Raw genomic sequence first — 22733 nt, 5'->3', positions numbered from 1 at the left:
TTTGTCTTCAAAAATATATAAGGAGATCTAATATTTTATTGGTGGGAGATGAACAAACTTCTAACTCTATAAACCCCAAAATAAATACACAATAATTAACTTATGTATCATGTGAGTAGTAGAAACAATATTGATTGGTGGCAAAAGATATAATTGATTAATTAAAATATGTATCTATTTTTCCACGCATTCCAATTATTTTGATTTTGCGGAGAACAGTAAACGCAGCCGGTAAAGAAAGCAACGAAATTCAATGTCTTTTACAGCTCTGTGTTAATGCTCCGTGCGTTAAAACTGCAGCTCCCGGGTTCGAATCTTGTCTAGGAAAATTTACTTGTTTAATTTTTTTATGTGTACAGAACTAAATTGAAAATATTTAGTATTGTTTTAGGAGGGAGGGGGGCAAATCGGATTGAAATTTGATTTTCTCTTAGTAACCCTGCTTTATTAAACATCTTTACACACTTTTAGCATGAAAGTAAAGTTCAACAATTCTAAAAAACGATACCATTTCCAGCACTACATTCACACAAAACATTGTTTTTATTCCGTTTTACTCCACCAGTGGGACAAAGTGGAATGGTAGGTGGGGTCAGGTCAGTTTAAAATATTTAAAATATTATTCTACATACATATATCCCAAACATAAGGCTTCTCTTCCCTTTTCTCTTGTATACAAACTCGTGATAGACACGTGTGACACTAATGCGTAGAGGGAAGTCTACTCTGATTGAGAACAGTTGAGTAGGAGGGTGAAAATTTTCGACAGAGCTCCGATCCGAAAACGAAATACATACTTATGGTTTATTTAATTGTCGATTTTGATGGATAATTATCAATATTTATTCAGGAATCACATAGAAAGTTCTTAGATATGTAAATGGTCCATAGTTGTTAAATTTAACCAAAACATAGTAAAACAGTTTGCTCTTAGATATACCCGAAATATTAAAATGGCGAGAAAATATATGAAACAAATGAAGATTTTGGGAAGTGACTTTTGAGGTATCTTCTCACACCGTTTTCGTAATGTAAAACATCAGCAATATCGAAATTCAAAGGATCTAAATGTAAAGAAAATTATTTAAAGGTAAGGTTAGCATTTATAAACGACATTAAGTTTGATAATATCAATCACGCCACAAAGTAATTGTAGTTTTTTCGAGAAAAGTGAATTTTACCTAGTCTACCACTTCATATTCAATTTCTTTTGAGTGGCATAAGAAAGTAAACATAATACTAAATTTAAAAATTAACTAGTACGGACCTGCCCATATAACTGCAATATTAAAGTGTTTATTTGGATTCAGTGGCTCTTAATTTCCAATATACTATAGACTTATCAGTTATCTACTCTTCAAACATCGCGATGTGTTTACATAATCGAACTATAATCCATATCATGTTATCGATTTCCAAGGACACAAGACAGTTTACCACTCATTCATTGAATTATGTATTTCGAGGATATAAGGAGCTCAGTTAATGATTCATGATCTTGAACTGAAAATCATTTACTGTATTTACATAAGTACCACAGCCAAATATACTCTGAAAACTGAAACTGTGTTACAAACAATGGAGAAATGTAAATTGTACTGATTACATTAGATTGGGTTTAGATTAGGGAATAATGAAAATCGGGTCCTTACTCAAATTTCTTTTGCTTTTAATTCCAGCAAGAGTACCAAATTCGAGGCAACGAATGCTGAAATTGCCTTCATTGTGAAAAATATAAATTAGGGAAATTACACCGTGACATAGAGTATCGGTTGGTAGCACTGATTCATATTTGACAAATGACCTCGGAAATGTTATTTAAATTTGTTCAAAAACTAATTTAATTTATTGTAAATAATAGATAATATTGTAAATTGTTGAATCAAAATTTCGTATTTGATCAAATCCGACTCACACAAACAAATAGTGTATTCCACATACCTTTTTTTTTTTTTCGAAATGACGCACTTCTCCACTGCGGTAACTACTAACTACGAATTGTGAACTAAAATCAATTTTTCTGAATATGCTAAAGCCGAAGGCGTGTACAAGTTTCGTGTAAAACGTCCGTAATATGCACGTTATACAATTTTCGGTGTCGTGTCTCAATATTATAATCACCAATTTTCTTTCCCATAAAAATTGTTGAATATTCAGTAATTATACTTCAATTCGAGCTAGTGAATAAGTTTGAAACGAAGAGATACTCAATTTTTCCAGAAAAGACATAGTTATCCCTCATTGTGAGTAAATATTCTTCCGGAATTCACTGATAAATGATTTCTATAGATCAGATGACCAGATGTTTTTAGAAATAGAACTTTTGAAATCCTCAGACAAATATATCAATGACAAATTCATATCATAGTGTAGTAGGTATCCTACATTTTCAACGTTTTCAAACAATAGCTTAAACTTATACTACTTCATTGAATATCCAAACAATCCTTCATTCTTTGCGAATTCTACCTTGGTTGCTCTATTGATCACAACTTTTTGTACTTCCTTGTGTAATAAACACAAAGAGTCGTTCTGTCTGGCCGATATACCGCCATCGTGGCGTCGTCTTCATCTGACGTCATAAAGCGTCGAATATTTTCGTGTTTTGCGCTGTTCAGCTCTTCTCAAGTTTGTGGTACAAGGTTACTTACAAAAAAACTTATGAAGGCGGTTAGGTAGGATTATACGAGAAAATAAAATAACAAATTGTTAAGATCTAACGAATAGGACATATAAAAAGATGATAAACGAGAGACAATGTGGACTAATCCATCACTATCAATAGATTATTGAATTCATTTCAATGTCACGCGAAATGCAAAGCTATGTTCACATTATATATGTCGTAGGTCAATAGACAAGTTGGGATTTTAGCTGATATCCCAGGATAATAGTCAGTTGGCTGATGGCGCGCCACGCATGCCTATTCTCTCGGAGTATTAGCTAAATGCCGGACAATAGATTATTCGTCGAAAAATGACCAAGCGTTTCTTTATTCTCCTGGGACTTTTAGCTAAAATTCGGATAACAGACTATTGGGTTTACAGAATAAGATATAAAAAGATAGGATAAAAAAAGTCTTATTTATTTATTTTTTTCATGTCAATCAATCATTTATTGCAACACGTGGAGACTTGGTGACATTGTGATTTACATTTTATTTTATTTTCAAAACAAGAACATCGGTTTGTTCCACATTGTTTACCTAACCTAACCTAACCTAATCAGTCTGAGAATGAGCTTCTAAAATTTTCTGATAATAATCTTCTACAGGTACACAGTAAATAACAGCATCTGTTTGTTTTTATCTTTTTACGATTACGTGACATTCATTTTCGATTTGCAATAGTTGTATTGTATAAGTATAAGTATTGTCAACTTTGGGTCCAGCTTCTCTTTCTGGAGAACCAGCGAGTACAATTTGCTTCACTTTGTCTAACTGTTCTTTATCACATATACCGCGATTACCTTTCAGATTATTAAACAATTTGGCCTTTTTCAATAGATATTCTATTATCCGAATTTTAGCCCAGGAAAATAGACAAACGCTTGGTCGTTTTTCGACGAATAATCTATTGTCCGGCATTTAGCTAATACTCCGGGAGAATAGGCATGCGGGGCGCGCCATCAGCCAACTGCCTATTGTCCTGGGATATTAGCTAAAATCCCAACTTGTCTATTGACCTACGATATATACACCATTTAGAGACAGCTTTATTGAAAGCAATGACTTAGCATCACAACGAAAATTATTTCCTTATTTTGCAATAATCCGATCGAAATAACAAATAGTTTCTTTTATAATTTTTCAAAAACAGATAAAAATTTGACGTTTCTACTTCTTTTAGTCTGTATCAAAATGTCAAAATTGACAACTGACAGTTTGCGTATTTATATTAATAAATATATCAGCTACATCATGAAAATCAAAATAAGAATAAAATCAAAATTGAAAAAAACTTATTTTGACAAAAATGATTAAGTTTCCCTCAGTTTCTACATCTATAAATTTTACTTAAATTATTTAGATATTTTTTATCATTTATACCTTTTCGAATATGAACTGTTTCTAAAAATTCTCTTTTTCGTTTATCAGGTTCCGTTCCAAGAATTTTTGGATCTTTATAATTGAATTTATGTTTTTATCTAAGATATTTCGTGGTTCATTAATGCAGTTTTATTTTTTTTAGCGTATTAATGACCTCTTGGTCTATTTTGTAAATACTGAGATGTCTGCCCTATGTAGACAGCCTCATAATTAGTACAAAGTATCTGTTCATTGAAATTTTTGAGCAAAGATCTACAAAGATCTACCTTTAATGAGAACAAGTGCATGAGAAATCTTGATTGGTTTATTACGAGCTTCAACATTTCTACAAAAGTAAGCTGTGTACTGTAGTTTATAACCTAATAATAATTAAAGCTTAATAAAATGAAAAAATACTACAATATCTGGAAGAATCTAACAAACAAACTCGCAATTTATGATTCCAATACAGAACAAGTGGCAAATACAAGGATAGTCCCAGAAGTACCTGGCCTTACATAGAGATGGTGTTAGTTGCTTGAAAAATACCACTATACGTTTGCAGTGAATGGAAACGGTCATCGTTCTGGGATACAATACTTTATTTGAAAGGCATTAGCCCAACCAATATAAAAGCTGAACTAGATTCTACTCTTTAAGGAAGCTGGAGTATTTGAATAATTCTGTTTCAGCCATGTGAAGAATATTAAGTCAATCTATAAATCTGCGTTCGGTACTTCCCATGCTTCTAGGAGCACAATGAAATTCAATTAACCACTTTTTTACCATTGAAATTTGTGGTGCAGAATTTATCAGAATTGTTTGCAAAAACCAAAAACCAATGCTTAACGAACACATGATATCGACTTTTTTACGGCTGTCAAACACAAACTAAATTGAAATTTTTTAAATAGTTTGTGAGACCTTTCTTTGATTTATTTCCAATTAATGTGTTTCTAATTAATAAGTAATTATATAATGAGACATATTCCATCATAGAATAACTAAGTTTTCACATTAATATCCATATTATCTCAGTTATATCAAATAAATTCTGTTCTTCCGGATTTTGTTTTATATAATTATCCAGTAATTTATGAACTCTAGTCATCATATCTAATAATCACTAAATTTGTTCCAATTTTGGCAATGACATATGAGATAATTTATTATCTTTTTTAGTGTTAAATAATATCATAAGTAGAAAAAGAAAATCTTCCTTATCATCGTAAAAGTTTAACAAACTAAAATTGAGCTATTTATTTTTTATTGGTCCTGGTAATTGTACCGCATTGTTGATAAATGATTTCTTAAAATGAATGTGACATCAACTCGTCTCTAGTAATTCGGAAATAAAGGTCGAGCATTGTTGGTGTTATGTCTATTGGCTAGCAATGACAAGGGGCGAGGTTCTTCCAAATAATTTAATACTCTTTTTTTTGGTAGCTCCCCCCATCCTCGCTACCAATTGCGAATCACCAATCAGCTACTGAATTCAGTATATGAAATGATTTTATACGCAGTTTATACAATGTATGTTTTAACGTTTAGTTACAATCATTACATCGAATTTAATTTCATGTTTATGTTGATTTGGAATCATCATGTCCATAAATATCATTACTTCCATTAATGATAAACAGTATAGTTGGTAAATGTGAAAACTTAACTTTTTCTTAGTTTAATTAGCTTCAGATAGGATTTTGATCATTTATCTTTATCATCATATATCAGTTATCAGTAAGGTGTCTCTTCAATTTGTATCTGTTGAATCTTCATCAACTTTATCTGGATCAATGTTAAGTACATCACATTGAAAGGTGTCATCCGTGAATCTTCATACAAGTTGAGAGAACCGCAAATAGGAAAAAAACTTAGTAATAAATTAATTATAATAACTTTATTATTGCTACTAGTTGTGAGAAATTTTTCTCTGTTATGACTACATAAAATGTGCTGTTAATTTATTGGAAGAAATCAGGAACTTCATCCTTAGTATGTCCAGCGTTTACCCAAGTTTCATCCAGGTAGTAAATTTCTCAATTTTCCTCAAGAAAGTTCTAAATTTTTCTATGGTACTCTCACCTCCAAGCAATTATTTCTGCTTTTTCTAATAATAAATTATAAAATGTTCAAAATCCAGTCCTTATCTTCGTAAACTACTTACAAAACTTTATCCACTTATTTTGAAAGAAAAAATTGTGCCCAATTCTTCTTATGGCGCTACTGTCGAAATCATCGATTGAATAGTTAATTTTTTTCTTGGTGTGGTCTTAGCTTCAGCTGTATCCGTGTCAGATATGTTTAAGAAAACGATGCATTAGATAAATATAAACAATCTCACTGCAGTACGATAATTCTATGCCGTCCTTGTACACACCTGATCCAACAACTTCTGCAGTGATGCGGCGCTCGCTCCTCACATGCGGCTTTTAATTTGTTGTATATTTTGGTGCCTCTAATTTGGACCAATAACGTGCCTGGCTGCTCACGTGCTGACCACGCACTGATCATTATTTAAGTTTACTATTTTTCTTTGTTAAATAGACTTTCTAATTTGATGAATATTTTTATGCTTTATTTTCAAACCTTGCTAATACATGAAAATTTACCAGAAATTTTTATGTGCCAAATATTACATGGATAGAACCTAAATATACCAAAATGAAATTCATCAAATGTTGGCACTGAAAAATAAATGATTCATAGGATCGTGTGTCATTACAATAATGTATTAATCGGAATTTGATTTGTTAGATATGTCTGGCACCAGGTATATCAAAAATAGGCAGATCTAATTTCTATCTAGTAACTTTTAAGCAAACATTATTTTTTGTTCTGGTCCCGTCCTACATGGGATGTCGAAATTGAAGGTGTTGCCAATATTTTTCATTAACTACTATTCCCTATCATCATTTTTATTTCGGTTAGTGTTGTTCTACTCAGTCTCCCACTTTTTCCTTCTCTCCTTATTGTTTTTTAGGGTGGCTTTTTCTCACTTTTCGCTTATTTTTGTACCATGTTTGTATTCCATTAACCACATCCTAAATTCTCACACAATAATGCCTCGAATTTTTTATATACTGTTGGATTTATTTGTATTATTATACTTTCTAAGTATTGCTATTCTTCCCATTTCTTTTCTTTGTTATCTACGTTCATTAATACTTTAGTTTCACTTCTTGTGCTTCATTCACCATTTTATCAAATTACGTATTTCATTATCCTCATATAAAGACTGTTGTTGTATTTGATATTTCATCCAAACCTTCTCAAGTAATAATCTTATCAACTGAAAGCTGCTTCGAGAACTTTAAGTGCGTGTAGCATTTTTCTCAGCAATATTCAGGCTAAATATTTCATGCTCTATCCTCCATATTCCCATTCACATTTCAAAGTTATTTCCATAGCGCTCAAACGCTTAATATTTCTGGAACATTATAGATTAAACTTAACAAAAATGTAGAGAAACTTCTCTTTGACATAAAAATAGTTATTCTCGTTGATGCTTTCAGCTTTTTTGTTTGTAAGTTTTGTTCTATATATAAACTGTATTCGTAACAGTTTTCAATTAAATTTTAATAAACAAAATTAGTGTCTACTGCGGTTCGAAATACGCACATATCAACATCAATTGAAGCGTATATTTTTTCAATTCAATATCAATAATATCCATCAATTAATTCTTTGTTGTTATTATTAATAGCTTAATGGTCGTAAGAAATAAATACTCAATGTTTCAGAGGCTTCCGCCATTTATTTCTTACTCACGCAATTTTTTATTACATGAATACTCAGATCAGATAAATATGTCTATGTAACGTGTTATTCAATTGAACTTTTGATAATTTGACAACTATGTGAATTCCTGCAACATTGTTGAAATAAATTTTTGACTTTTATTATTAGCATCAATAGCTAGTGCATAGGTCAGCAAAGTTCGGATCTAGAGTCACATGTGAATGGGCAAAAAGTATAGCCGACGACGTAAGAAAATGGTTTGTTGCTATTTAAAAAAAAACCACGAGATACGAGATACCATTGTATAATTCACCAAGAAGAAGTAAAGTTATGGAATTACCATTATCAATTCCAAAAATATTTATCTGAAACGGAAAGTAAGTTCGCTGATATTCTGCTTCTTAACAAGGTACGTTGTTAATCAAGAGGGAAAACTAATCGCGTCCCTTTTTTGGAAATTAAAACATTTCTTCTTGAGAAGGGCGTTAACAGATCTTCAGTGGATTCAAAACTTTTATTTCATCTCATCTAAATCTTATCTCAATAGTAAACTACAAGGGAAAGGAACTAATTTTTTCGATGTTGGAAATATTAATAATTTTAGAAATTCTTTTAAGGATTTTGGTTTCACTTTCCGAGCATGCTGAAGCATCGCCAAAAAAACAAATCAAACACACACACACATATTTTAAAGCAATAATTTTAAATGCGAGGGAAGCATTTCTCGGTAGGTTTCAGAAATTTAAAAACAACAGTCAAAAATTCGAACGTCTTTATGTTGAATTAGAATTTATTGTAGAAGAAGAAATTCAATCTTAGTTCACAATACAACTAGTCTGCTTTTATTGGCCTGGAGAAGGAAAACATGATCATTTTTAACGCTTGGATTCATAAGTCTTTTGGATCAGCTTAAAAAACTCGCTTCGGATCTACATGCATATGTAGAAAAATCTTTTTCAAGCATGAAAATTATCAAAAGTATACTGAAAATCGTCTTATTGATGATAATAAATATTTATTAAGTATGAAATTTAGTTTGTTTTATTGCACTAAAATTAATAATAAAAAAAATTAAATAAACAAGCAGATTTGGTTCCCAATTTTTTGCAATGTTCATATTTAACTCTTTGGCTAATAAGTAGGGATGAGTCGGTTCTCGATACCGATTCTCGACACCGATTCTCGATACCGATTCTCGATACCGATTCTCGATACCGATTCTCGACACCGATTCTCGATACCGATTCTCGATACCGATTCTCGATACCGATTCTCGACACCGATTCTCGATACCGATTCTCGATACCGATTCTCGATACCGATTCTCGACACCGATTCTCGATACCGATTCTCGATACCGATTCTCGATACCGATTCTCGATACCGATTCTCGATACCGATTCTCGACACCGATTCTCGATACCGATTCTCGACACCAATTCTCGATACCGATTCTCGACACCGATTCTCGACACCGATTCTCGATACCGATTCTCGACACCGATTCTCGATACCGATTCTCGATACCGATTCTCGACACCGATTCTCGACACCGATTCTCGATACCGATTCTCGATACCGATTCTCGACACCGATTCTCGATACCGATTCTCGACACCGATTCTCGATACCGATTCTCGACACCGATTCTCGATACCACTGATTCTTGGACATTGGTATTTATATCGAGAATCGATCGCAAAAAGTCGATACCGATACCAGTAAATGGACGGACAATTATTTTTTCTCCAACCATCAAAAAATATTGACATTTTTGTACTATTTTCAGGTGCAAAAGCCATCAATTCCCTTACGGTACAAAAATTTGCTCATTGCTTAACAACACTTTTAATCCTAGAATTAAAAACGCTACTTTTAATCCTAGGACTAAAAGTAATTGCATTTGAGCTCTCTAATTGAAATTTGAAGAAAAAAATATTGTCTCTTACAAACTTAGTAAAACAAACTAATTGGGCAACTATATATAGGTATTCATTTGTTATTTATAGCGATATTGAATGTACAATTGAAACAATCATTGCCAAAATTCAAAGCACCATTGAAATTATCACTAACAATTTTCGAACAATTCAAAAGATTTTCATTAATGTTAGAAAAACTCAAAATATTCTCCGTAACTGTTGATGAAACATTCGAGGAAATATCTGAACAGGTACATGTACCTTCTTTGTCAAGTTGCAATATTTTTCTGGCAGTATTCTCTTTGTTGATACTGATTCTTCAATATATCCTTCTGCTACCGTACTCGATTTCCAACCTCCACGTCTTTTAAGACAAGTGAGGTCACCGCCACCATCCATTAGAAGTGTAGCAGATGTTCTTCTTAGCGAATGTCCAGTATACTCCTTCCAATTTTCTAAGTTCAAAAATTATGCAATTTCTTGCGGCACGACACTAATTTTGTGAATACCAACAACCATTCTTTGACACTTCTCATTAACATACTTCAAAAATAAACGACGTTCCTGTATATTTGATGGCTGTAGTGCAACATATTTTCAAAATAAACGCAAATAATTATCGCCTATAATGGTAAACAAACGAGGTTTCTTGTTTTTTGTCTGCAAAATTTTTACGACCAGGACCGAGTCCATATCCTCAATGTCATCAATTTTCGAATGAACTAGTTCGTCACAACGCATAGCTCCTCCAATTCCTAATACTAGAACAACCTTTATCATCTAATATAAATTATCAGGTGCCATATCCAGGAACCGATCCACTTCCTCCTTTGTAAAAACCCTAGACTTTTTAGGTATATATCCATCACTTTGCCTTTTTAACAATGCTCGTAATTTTGAATATTTACTAATATCCACACCATTTTTGATATCCAGTGTGGATCGCAACATTGAATACTGTGACCAAAGAGTGGATGGCTTGACGGTCTTCGTTAAATTTGAGAAATACACCATAAGAACACTCTCCGCATAGTTTTGCGCATTTTTTTCTTTACACCAATCCATGAATCGCCGATATGCAAGTTCATAAACTTGCCGAGATTTGGGTGGCAAAAGATTTAGATATACTGCTTCGGCACTTTACAATATATCCGCAGGTATATTTTCATCGTGTTCGGGATTCATTTTGAAAGCAGCGTAAAAACTACTACAAAAATTATATGATTAGTACGTCTACTGACCAACAATACCAGATATCCATGACTACCGACTTGCTATCGCTGTTATAATTAATAGGTGTTCAAATTTATTACCAAATTATTAACGATTTTTGAATAAAACTAACTTTATTTTAATTTTGACTTGGTTGGAGAAAAATGATTTTGTAATCCAGTTTATCGAAACGCGCGTCAGACAATGTAATTCTGAGTGTTGGTGTAATGGTTCAGTATGAATATCACCAACGGTTTCAGAAATTCCAACTCAATCGGAATGTGATTCATGTGATACATTGACTCTGGATTCTTTCTCGTCTTCGACATCTTCTGATCTTGAAAAATCGAAAAACTATTCCGTACTTTTTTGCAAAAATAAATAAATGCCCTACAATGGATTTTCACAACCTGTAACATATTGAAATAACAAACATTTTGGAATTATTGAATTGAATTGATTAAATATTTCTCCTTCTAGATTTAAGATATATTGGGCCGAGAATACTCCGCATTTCGTAACCGTACAGTTGCCTGTTTCAAATATTAAAAGCATGTATCAATAATAAAAATAAAAAAGACGAGCTTTCTTAAAAAATTTCATGTAAACCAAGTATAAACCTAGTATATCTTCCAGAGTTAATCAATTCGTTGATGTAAAAACATTTTCAAACCTCTATTTTTGTAATTTATGGATCAACTGTAGTGCGTAGGATTTAAATTATATTTATAGTAAAAAAATATTTACAAATTTTGGCAGACTAAAGAGATCAAAGAGACGAACTCCCATAAAACAACAGATGATAATTTGCCAAGTAAATTTTTGAATTTTACAACACGGATGGATTGAGATATTTTGTATCGTCAGAAATTTTGAAGTAACATTAATTAATAACAGAATCAACTGTAATGTTGATCCGATTTTAAGCGCTACATTAGTTAAAAAGTTAAAAACGGAAAATGGAATTAAATATTCCATATCAAAACGCAAATGAATTTAAATGTTTTCGTCCTAAGGATTATCCTACTCGGTCAACGGAACACAAAATATTTATTTATAATTTTTAAAAGCATATTCATGAATAGATATCATAGGCCAGGGTGGGAAAACCTAATAGTAGGATGAAAACTATGGGGAAAGGAGGAGAATAATGAAAATTAAAGGAAAAATAATCTACGGGCGATATGAGGTCGGGAAAGGAAAGGGGTGAGTTTTTAAAAATAAAAAAACGGTTTATCTCGAATTCCGGCAATACTACAAGTCTTATGGAAAAAAGTTCAATTGCAAAGTTGTAGGTAATAAGGAGATCTACAACTTTTGTATTCACACTTTTTTCACATAATCTCAAAATTTGTGTGAAAAATTAAAAAAACGAGTTTTTGGTTTTTTATTTTTATCTTTTACAAAAAACATTTTTTTTTCATAAAATTTTGTGAAAACTTACGTTTTTATGTCCTGGAAACAATGTAATAAAAATATTATGAACAATTTTTGGGTATTTATTAAAATTTTAGAGTGTTATTTATCAATGTAATAAGGAATATCACGTTTTTCATGTAATTAGAGTGGACAAATTAATAAATAACTAAAAATTGTAGGTAATGACTAAAAAAAATTCGGATGCGTGTTTCTTTCGTCTTATTTTTTGCATTTTCTGAGAAAATTTACTATGATGATGGTAATATTTTATATACCTTCAGGAAGTAGAGATTTCAACGAATAACAATCTCACCGATTTTTTACAAAAACATGATATTTTGACGGGACTATTTTCGATTGAAAATTATGCTATTTTTTCGATCAAAATAAGGTTTGAAAATAAATATTTCGAATCAAATGAATTACAGTGTATATGGCACAAAAAAAGATAACTTTTCAAAAAATTTCGTGAAAAAAAATGTTTTGTAAAAGATGAAAATAAAAAATCAAAATCCCGGTTTTTTAAATTTTTCTCATAAATTTTGAGGTTATGTGAAAAAAGTGTGAATACAAAAGCAGTAGATCTTCTTATTACCCACAATTTTTCTATATGACTTTTTACCTTAGGACTTGTAGTTTTGCCAGAAATCGAGATAAACCGTTTTTTACCCTTAAAAACTCACCTCCTTTCCCTTCCTGACCTCACATCTACCATAAATTATTTTTCCTTTTATTTTTATCATATTCTCCTTCTTTTGCAAACAGTTTCAGATATTAAGAATGACATACAGAAATTTCAGATGTTGATGGCCAGAAAAATCTTCAAGTATTTCTCGTCAGCTTTTGAATATTTATTTTTGCGATTCACCACAATTTTATATAACATTTTTAAGACTACTCCATCCGATATTTTGGGATATATCTTTTTTTACCACAGTTTATTCAACTCATTCCCATAGATATTCATTAAGAACATGAAAACGGTGGAAAAATCAAATAATAGCAATTGTTTGACTTGAATCTCTACTAACTTTTAAATATCAATAATTATATTAACTATGATTACATCTATGAATTTTCCACTCGACGATTTGTAACAAAAATGTCTTGACGGCCGCGTGGTTAGGTCGTTGCCTTGCAGTAAAACGGTTGAGGGTTCAAAACTGACTGGGAAATGTGCAATTGCGCATTTTTGTCATTCTAACTTGGTACAATTGGTATTTAAGAATGGTTTGAATGATAAGTACCAATGATGACAAAATTGAAAAAGTATATTGAAAGGTTGAAATTCATTATCATGAAAATCTAGCGTATATAGTGATAGAGTTCGAATTATTGAAAAATATGTGTGTGTGAATGAACATAGTAGTACTATAAAATGTCAGCGTTTTTTATGAGGTAATGAATTGAGCCACTGCGGGATGAAGACTCTGATAATTATGGAAATATGTTAGCATCTTGGAGTAAATAATCGAATGTATGTAAATACAATTTGGAGCAATCTAATGCAATAATTATCAACACGGAGTGGAATACCCACACAGAATAAAAATGAAATAATCTAATTACAGAAAGAATTAAAACGCTGGAAAAATAGTTTTTCACTAATCATTCTTATTAACTTGAGCGTTAATACTTAACTAAAGATCAGTCATTTGATTGTTGAATTTACTCAAGAATGTTTTATTGGAAATTCTTTTAATTTGTTATAAGTGTGGTTTTTTCCGTAAAAAGAATCATTCCCAAGATTTATAACGATTTATTTACCAACGATAATAATTAGCAGAAGTAATATTGATTGTTACTTTCGTATAAACCCACCTGGTGCCTGATACGGTACGTAATCATGTGTTAATTAACATTATCATCTTGATTCTCATCACTCAGTAAATAAAAATATTGATATCAATGTTAAGGTTATTCTGAAATTATCCTCCTAATATTTCTAGGCTTTTGTTGAATGTTTGTCACGATAAACTTTATTTAGAATTACAACACAACTGCGGTGTTATGTATTATTATTTGTAGCAAATCGTATCCAAAATTCCTCGATTAACGGACTAATTTTCGCTTTTAATATGCGGAACCTTATGTTTATTAATCTTTCAGAATGAATTTTTTATTATTGTTTCACATCACTGAATTGTATAATCTATATTTTCTCCATATTAATCTCATTCTTTTAATCTCTATAGTCTCAAAACCTGAAATATTTGAATTCCACCTGAAAAACTGTCAGTTTGTTGCTGATCCAATCTCAATTTCAAATCCAGGATCACTTGAAACACAGAAATATTCGATGTTGCTTGTTTGGTACTCATTATTTGTTGTGAAGCTGTAAATCCATGTTATAAACTAAATCAGTACTATAGTAAAACTAATTATTATGTTTTCCATACCCACTAGAATTTTAATTGAAAAAAAGGAAAAAAAACCGAACCTAATTAGTACAATATGGAACTAATTCTTGTTTGACAAAACCTCACTGTTTGCTATTGAATAGAATAAAATAATTGAGTCGTTATGGCATATTTTCCAAGAAATGCTGCTTTCTAGGAAAACGCAGTGTTGTAAATTTAATGATTTGAACATAAAATAAAATGTCTAACTATCAATCACAATTTTACGGTAGCCTTCATAATAAATCAGTTACTTACATGCCGGACCAATAAAATATTAAATAAACCAAATTTTATTTCTAGTATAATTATAAGAAAATTTCCTGGGTATTTCCACTAAGAAATGACCGAATTCAAGATTGGTAACAACATTGAACTAGAGAGTACAACCACACAGCGATGTTCTAGTTGGTTTTCAAGAGATCTAAAAAACCAGTTCTCAATGATGCTGCTTCCCAAGACAAACACATATTTTCTGTGTTTTACATGACATAAGAAGCAAATTGTAAAAAAGTTTTTATGAAAAAATCGGGTCGATGTGTGGTGAATATAATATATAATAAACTAACATTTGATTGGTCTCATTTTGCTCGATTTGACAGCACTCTAGTCTCTAATCATATTTCCAATAAAAACTATTAAATGGATATCAATGTTATAATGAATCATTTTTGAACTATTATTTATTATACTTTACACGTCCTATATAAGCACTTACTGGTTATCAGTTTGAATTTGAATCAATTTGAAAATATGCTGTACCATATCAAAGTTAATATTTTTTTAAATCAAACATTTTATATTTTATTTCATATCAGAAATTGTGGTGTTTTCTACGGGGTATTTAAAAAATTATTACCAATTTTCCATAGAAATCGTAACAAATTCAATACCCTGTACAATGTGAGGGAAATTCAAAAATGAAGATCTGTTACGGCCGAAGCATTCGAATAGTAGTGAAAATTCTGGAAAATTATACATTTCGATTCAATTAATATTGATGAATGAATAATTTTCAAGAATTTTTACTACTATTCGAATGCTTTGACCGCAACAGATCTTCATTCTTGAATTTGTCTTACATTGTACAGGGTATTGAACTTGTTACGATTTCTATGGAAAATTATAACTTCTAAATACCCCGTATTGTAATGAGGAAGACAAGTTGATTCCAAAAATGTAACAAGATATAGGATGTTTTATTTAAAAAAACGTAACTTTGATATGGCGGATGGTGTATAATTTTAAAATATGATTACTAATCAAGGCTATAATCCCTCAAATTTTCATATTGATATCTCAAAGGACAAAGAAGGCACTGAACTTTATCACCCTGTATTTCAAGTGTAGATCCCAATAGCAACCACTCCGAACTTTTGATTACTTTGTTCATTTACGGATAATTAATTAATCGAGAATTGTTTTGTCTTGAAATGAATTATTAAATTTCTGTAACTCAGAATACAACATTCAAAATGACACTTAATATAAATATGGAGTTTGTTGATTTTTGTATCTATTTAATTGTTTTTTGAAATTGAAATACGTCAAATTAAGGAGAGGGGCGGCTAAATCGTTATAAATAACAGTTAATTTTCTATAAGTTAGATTATGAATGACATTGAAGTTTATAGGTTATATTAGATTAGGTCGTTATGAATGACAGTTAATTTTCTATAAGTTAGATTATGAATGACATTGAAGTTTATAGGTTATATTAGGTTAGGTCTTTATGAATGAAGTTGAATTTTTATAGTCCTTAAAGATGAATACATACATATTCGAAACCTCGGAAAGTATAATGGAAAAGTACACTCTGGTATTTGATTGCCACAATTATATATTTAACATTAAATATATAGATTCATATAATTTGAAAATTAGTTATTTGTTTTGTGTTTTCCCTAACAGAAAGTCATGGGCTTACGAAAACAAACTGTCATCGTCAATATTTCCAAAATTTAATAGTATATAAATTGATAATTTTTTTCACTGAGTCCTACACTACTTTTCAAAATTAGCCGAAAATCTCTTGAATTCCACTAAGGAATATTTTCAGGACACCTTAGAATCGCAATTGAATCACATCATACTATTTATTTTAAGACAGACTCAAAAACTTTATGCTTCTATAACACGTCAGATGTTGGCACATGAAAAGTGCATGGTTATTAAAGTTGTATTTAAAACATCAAACCAGACTGTTAAACAACACTGAATATTTCATAATTCTATTGAAATAAAGGTGTTCGAACTGAAAATTTCAAGGAAAAATCACCATAAACTCATTTAAGTATACAATGATCTATAAATATTCGCTAGAATCGTTTTAAACTAAATATATATTTGCATTAAAATAGCAGAGAAATCGTGGTTATCTGTGAATTCAAATTTCTAATAATACAAGTTGTTTAATATAAAATATAAGCACGTGTGCGGTACGTTTATCAACACGTGCTACGAAAAACTAATTCATAATACTATATACATTTACATGCCTTCCAACTAGTAAACATATTTATTTTTGCATTTTTGAAAATACTTAATACACCAAAAAATCTATTTTTGGATTAATTGAATTAATTCAATACTCATACAAATTCAAATTTTGTAAACAGTATCGCAAAAATCAGTTCCCTCGCTAATGATCTTGTTTTTTACATAAGTTGGCAAATATATTGTGCATAACCTTACTACCTAGTACTAAGATTTGTTTATCGAAAAAAATAATCAAAAATTACTGGAAAAGAATAATTCACTAATGTCACTTAAATACGCTTTTTCATAATTGATTTATAAAAATAATCATATGAATCAGATGACTGGATAAATGTATTATTATGTACACAAAATGTTATTATAGAAATTGAAATAGAAAATCTCAAATCTGACATAGATCTGTAATTAAAAAAATCGTTGCTAAACACATTAAAAAAGAAACATTCCACTCATTTAAATACACACCACTATTTTTTACCTGTCTTAACTCAGCAAGTTCCATTTTTTATCTCAATACCAAGGTCGAATTACACAATAACCGAAAAAGTGAGGTTAAATCATGTTTTGATTAACATCCGGAAAAAAGCAAATAGAGTAGCTTGAGTTTACTAATGTGATGCCAAATGTTTTGTCTCTAGTTCATCATATTGAGACCACCAGTGTTGCCAATGTTTATCGTTCAATTTATTCTTACTGAGTAAAGTTTAAAGCGATAACAAAATAACAACATATAAAAGTTCACAACTCTATTCATATGTTTTCATTCTTTTTTCTAGAATAACCATTCTTCTATTTGTCCTGTTTGTTGATCTCTTTAAACCTGGTCTTAATTTCCACGTTTCAAATGTTCATCTTCTCTCATTTTATCAAAATATGTAACTATTTGCGTTTTTTATATAGAGATTAAATGAAAAATTCATTTGCGTAAAATCAGGACTTCTTTGCTTGATATGTCGGACTCGGAATAATTTGCAAGATCAACTAAAAAGCCTCCTCTGTCTCCGGACACAATTTTTTCCCTGGAGCCGCCACTAGGTGTTACTCCCCGGGGGAGAATCTATCTAAACAATCCTTCCCTCAATGTCTTCATTCCTACTCTTAGCTGAAAAGTTATACTTATTATGGTGACCATATTCCCAGGCGTTTTAATTTCTAGAGGTGCGGCTTCCCAGGTACGATGAAGCCTACCGAAGCGCCATTTACTCCTTCACAGCTTGGGCGTTCTGGGGAACCTATGAGTGTATTTTCTGAAGTATCTATATCCAGAGAATATAATGTAGTAATTGCCAACGACTGCTACTTTTCTATCTACAAATTGTTAACGATTTTTTGACAATAAAACATTTCTCTCTCTCTCTGTGTCTCTCCACTCGTCGCTTCTTAGTTCTGGAGAGCTCAACTTGGTCGACCTTCTCTGCTGGTAAAAGAATCTTTCTTCCGCTAGGAGTCTAATGAGAATCATTCTTGTGATGAAACATGCCGCGTCCTCAGAAACTGTGTGACAACTCTCAAACCACTCAGCCGATAGATTAATGATGGCAGCTCCACCTGTGATCACAGATATAACCACTTACGATGATTGCGCACGTCTTCTCTGAATCTCATATATTGGACATAACTGTGAAAAGACACGACACGTACTGCCTTGGGATCCGCATATTGAGACGCACGTTTCATATAGGAAACAGTGGAGTTGGGATTTGATTGGCAGTTATGGAAATTAAGAAAAGACTTATCACTAATAACCCACGCGCTGCATCGTCAATTTGCGTCAATACATTAAAACTTGTAGATTACAAAACTACGTGCTGTGCTGCATCATTTCACACTTGGTATACGTGTCCCAATTTACGCCTTGCCTAACTCTTGTGTGTGTATGTGTTTAACTCTTAGATTAATTGACTTCCTTCTCCCTTATGTATTAGAGCTGATACTTAAAACTAGTCCTATCTCTGAACTACTACTACTACTCGAAAAAGTACCATTACACACGAATTGCATACAATATTTTTTTACTAATGAAAATTTTATCGAAATACAAAAGTTTAATGGTAATTTTCTTCACGCACTACTTCGTGAAGTAAGTTTAATTTCTAAGGAAACTTTTAAAGTAATCAAATAGCTGTCAATTTAATTTTCTGATTTGATTTGAAAATTTTGAACTTAGTGGTTGATTAGGAATTATTTTCAATACTATAAAGTAAAATACGTCTTTACTCCAGCGGAATTAGTAGGAGTACCCAAAGTAGATTCACAAAAATTATTGTCAGCTAAATCGAGGAAAATTTACGAAAGCGCGTATTCAATATTCATGGATTGGAAGATGAAAAAAGCATGCAGGTCTTTCTCGAAGACTTATTTTTCGAAAATGGCATAACAACAAAAGCCATCAACAGTGTGGTTGAATTATTAATTTTCTAAAAGTATGTATCGATCCAATTATACGGTTCAAAATATTTCGAGTTAATTCCATTTCCGAAATAAAATGGGAAAGGTTACAAGTCCAAGAAATCTGCGATTTTTACAAGTACACAAATTAGTGATTTTTTCAGGACATTAGATGATATTGAGGATGAGGATTAGGACGTTATTAATTGTAAAACTTATGGAAACAAAGAATGATGTAAACAGGAGATTTGTAGTTACTGAGAAATATGTAAAATTTTACCAAATGTACATAGCTCTTCGACAAGAAGCAGTAAACAACCTGCCACCTGTTTTATGCATATCAGGATGGAAAATATATCACTCGGGTTGTGGAAAAAGTCAGTTTTATAAGGTTCCCGAAACAGTGGCTAATTTTCTTCTTGAAAATGCTAACTCATTAATCTCGAAGATCGTCTGCTACACTTTTAGTTGAAACTAAGGGAAACTTGACGATGAATCGATAGCAGACAAGACATAAATATCTAATAAAGTGTTTAGAACGTGTGTTGTTACCTGTCAACAGAGATAAAATATCAAATTGTTTTCCCGTCAGAGAAAAAATGTTTTTTTTATTTTGATAAACTCATTCTACATCCCTGGAAAAGGGATGGAAATAAAATATAAACTTTTCTTTTAGTTTCCTTATTTATGCATATTTTGGAATAAAATGAGACACTCCAGAAGACAATGTCAGCTACTGCTCGTACTTTAATTCATTTATTCGCAATCAATCGTCTTTTTCCCAGTTATTTATTTTTCTAATATTTTTCAAGGTAAAACTAATACATTCTATGATACTCGACAACGCTGCACTATATCGTAAGCATATTCGATTAAACAATTTTGAACCATTCGAGTTGTCTTTCTAAAATTAAAGTTTAAAATGAACAGAATTGCGTGTCGGGATACGTCATTGGAAATCTATTTTGAAAAACGGAATGCACTGATTTCACATTGTAAGAATGATTTTATGTGATGAGTGATATACTTGAATAAGTCGCGTGATTTGGAAGATTCGTAAAACTTATTTATTTATGTTGGTGTGGCGCTTTTGGGATAATTTTGATGGTAAAATAGGTCAAGTATCAATTGTTATATGAAATGTAGCAATGACTCATTTAGAACACATGCCATCCATTGAAAGCAGAACCATGTTAATTTTTTCAGATCCTTACTATCAAGGGCTCTATTTGGAATTGACACTCAATGAGTGTTCCACTTTTCTCGTAACAAACTACAGTTCCGATTTATAGAAATAATTATTTCATACCTAATATTGTTTTTATTTTATAAACATAGAAAATATCAGTTTTGGATTGTGGAAAAATATGTAAATATTGTAGAAGTCAAGTTTATATTGAGCGGTTTCATAGGTTTCCCTGCAGGAAGGACTTGTTATGCTCTAAATTCGATTATACTAAATCCATTTTTTACTATAATTTATGTCACTATGACCTATGAAATCCCTTATGGTCAAAGATGTAAAACTTATATTTGAAATATTTGTCATACGCTTCAATGAACTGTGGGCATAAAAATTACAAAATCTCAGTCAAAATTCTGTATTCGTTTGATCCATTTTGTTGATGATAATGAACCCAGGACTTACCTAGTGCTTTGTCAAATATATAGCATCTTTTATGTCTGTACGTTCTGTGTACCTGCACCATAAATAGAGGTCTAGTTTAAAAGCATTTTTCAATATCTATTTTTACACAAGTCTTAAAAAAACTTATGTTATAATAAAAGAAAAGAGAGAAAAAAATTCCAGTTATTTCTTTTTGATTTACAGTTTTGGATAATGGAGAAATATGTATGATTAACTGTAGACAACATTAATTGCAATCAAATAAGAAATTTTCAAACACGGGCTCTGTTGTCGACGCGCCGCGTTCAGTACGACCGGTATCCGTAACAACTAACGAAAATATAGAAACAGAGACGTTGGAGTTAGTTGAACAGCCGCAGTGAGGCTATCGGGAGAGCTTCAAATATCCGATTTTTCTTTTCGATGAATGCTAAAGCGCATGCACTATCGAGTTTATCGGCCGTTATATGTCTTCAAATATAAAAACACTAATTTGGATTTAGAAACATCAACATATCAAAAGGTCTGAGAAATTGAAAAAAAAACGAATGGGAACGAAGTCTTTGCCACCTGGATTATAATCGTTTTCGTAGTGGGATTGTGGCAAAATTGAACATCAAAGTGGGAATCAATTTCTCTTGAAGTATTCAAATTGAATTAATTCAAAATTAATATTTCTATCAATCGTCAATTTGAATATTGAATTTTGAAGTTGGTGATTGTGAGGTTTTTTAGACACTTTGGTGTTTAATTTTACCACATTTCCAAAATATGATATTTTGATAAAGATAAAAAGTAAAACTTTAAAACTTTTTATACACCCTTTATATTCATAGAATCTCGTCAATAACCCGCCGCTGCTTTGAACGTGGAATTCTGCTTAACACAATAAAAGATATTCATTCATGGTAAAAATGCCTTAGGGGACCGAAATCGCTCTTTGGTGTTGCCGCAATCGACATATATTCCAGACAAGTTTCGACTTGTCTCTCGTACAAGTTGTTAAATTTGGCGACATATTCAATAAACGGTGTATACTTGAAAAGTTATTGCAATATGATTCCAGTTTTTGTTAAATATTTTTTAAGGTACAATTCGAAAAAAAAATACCTTAATTCATAAAATCTAATATCGGAGACTCAAATTATTAGAACTAATAACAGTAAATATACTACTATAAGCTCTTAAAGGGTATACAGAGTATACCATTTACCTGAACAACAAATATGTTATAGTTTGAGGCCGAGTAACTTGTTCCAGTGAAGATTTAGTTAAGACCTATATTTTGGGGAACTATTCTGGAGAGTGCCATCCGGGAAAGTTAGTCCCGATCGCCGTTCCATGGGGATAACACATTTTTCAGTTGTCCTATGAGAATTGGCAGATCGAATGGATAGTCAAAGAGGGTAGAAGGATACATCAGACAAGTCTTAGAAACTATAAACTTTTATTATTTAGTAAAGCTTCATTTTGTAGTCTGCTAATTAAAAAAAAAGTGA

The 22733-nt window shown here is 31.4% G+C and overlaps 1 protein-coding gene across 2 annotated transcripts in view; it reads right to left on the bottom strand.

Moving 5' to 3' along the window:
- LOC130897347 (proton-coupled amino acid transporter-like protein pathetic) overlaps nt 1-22733 on the bottom strand; it is a 120989-nt gene that overhangs the window by 81274 nt on the left and 16982 nt on the right. The window contains exon 1 of one of the 2 annotated variants that reach the window (XM_057806157.1): nt 17698-17854. The exons of the other annotated variant lie outside the window; for it this stretch is intronic. Within the exon in view, the coding sequence (XP_057662140.1) occupies nt 17698-17721 (24 nt within the window). The 5' untranslated portion in view covers nt 17722-17854. Of the gene's footprint in view, nt 1-17697; nt 17855-22733 lie in introns of those variants that run through there. 2 annotated transcript variants of the gene reach the window in all.

The sequence above is a fragment of the Diorhabda carinulata genome, chromosome 8, assembly GCF_026250575.1.
Source record: "Diorhabda carinulata isolate Delta chromosome 8, icDioCari1.1, whole genome shotgun sequence".
NCBI classification, from domain to species: Eukaryota; Metazoa; Arthropoda; class Insecta; order Coleoptera; family Chrysomelidae; genus Diorhabda; species Diorhabda carinulata.
Note: the sequence above shows the minus strand (reverse complement) of the source record. Positions and strands in the feature narration are given on the sequence as shown.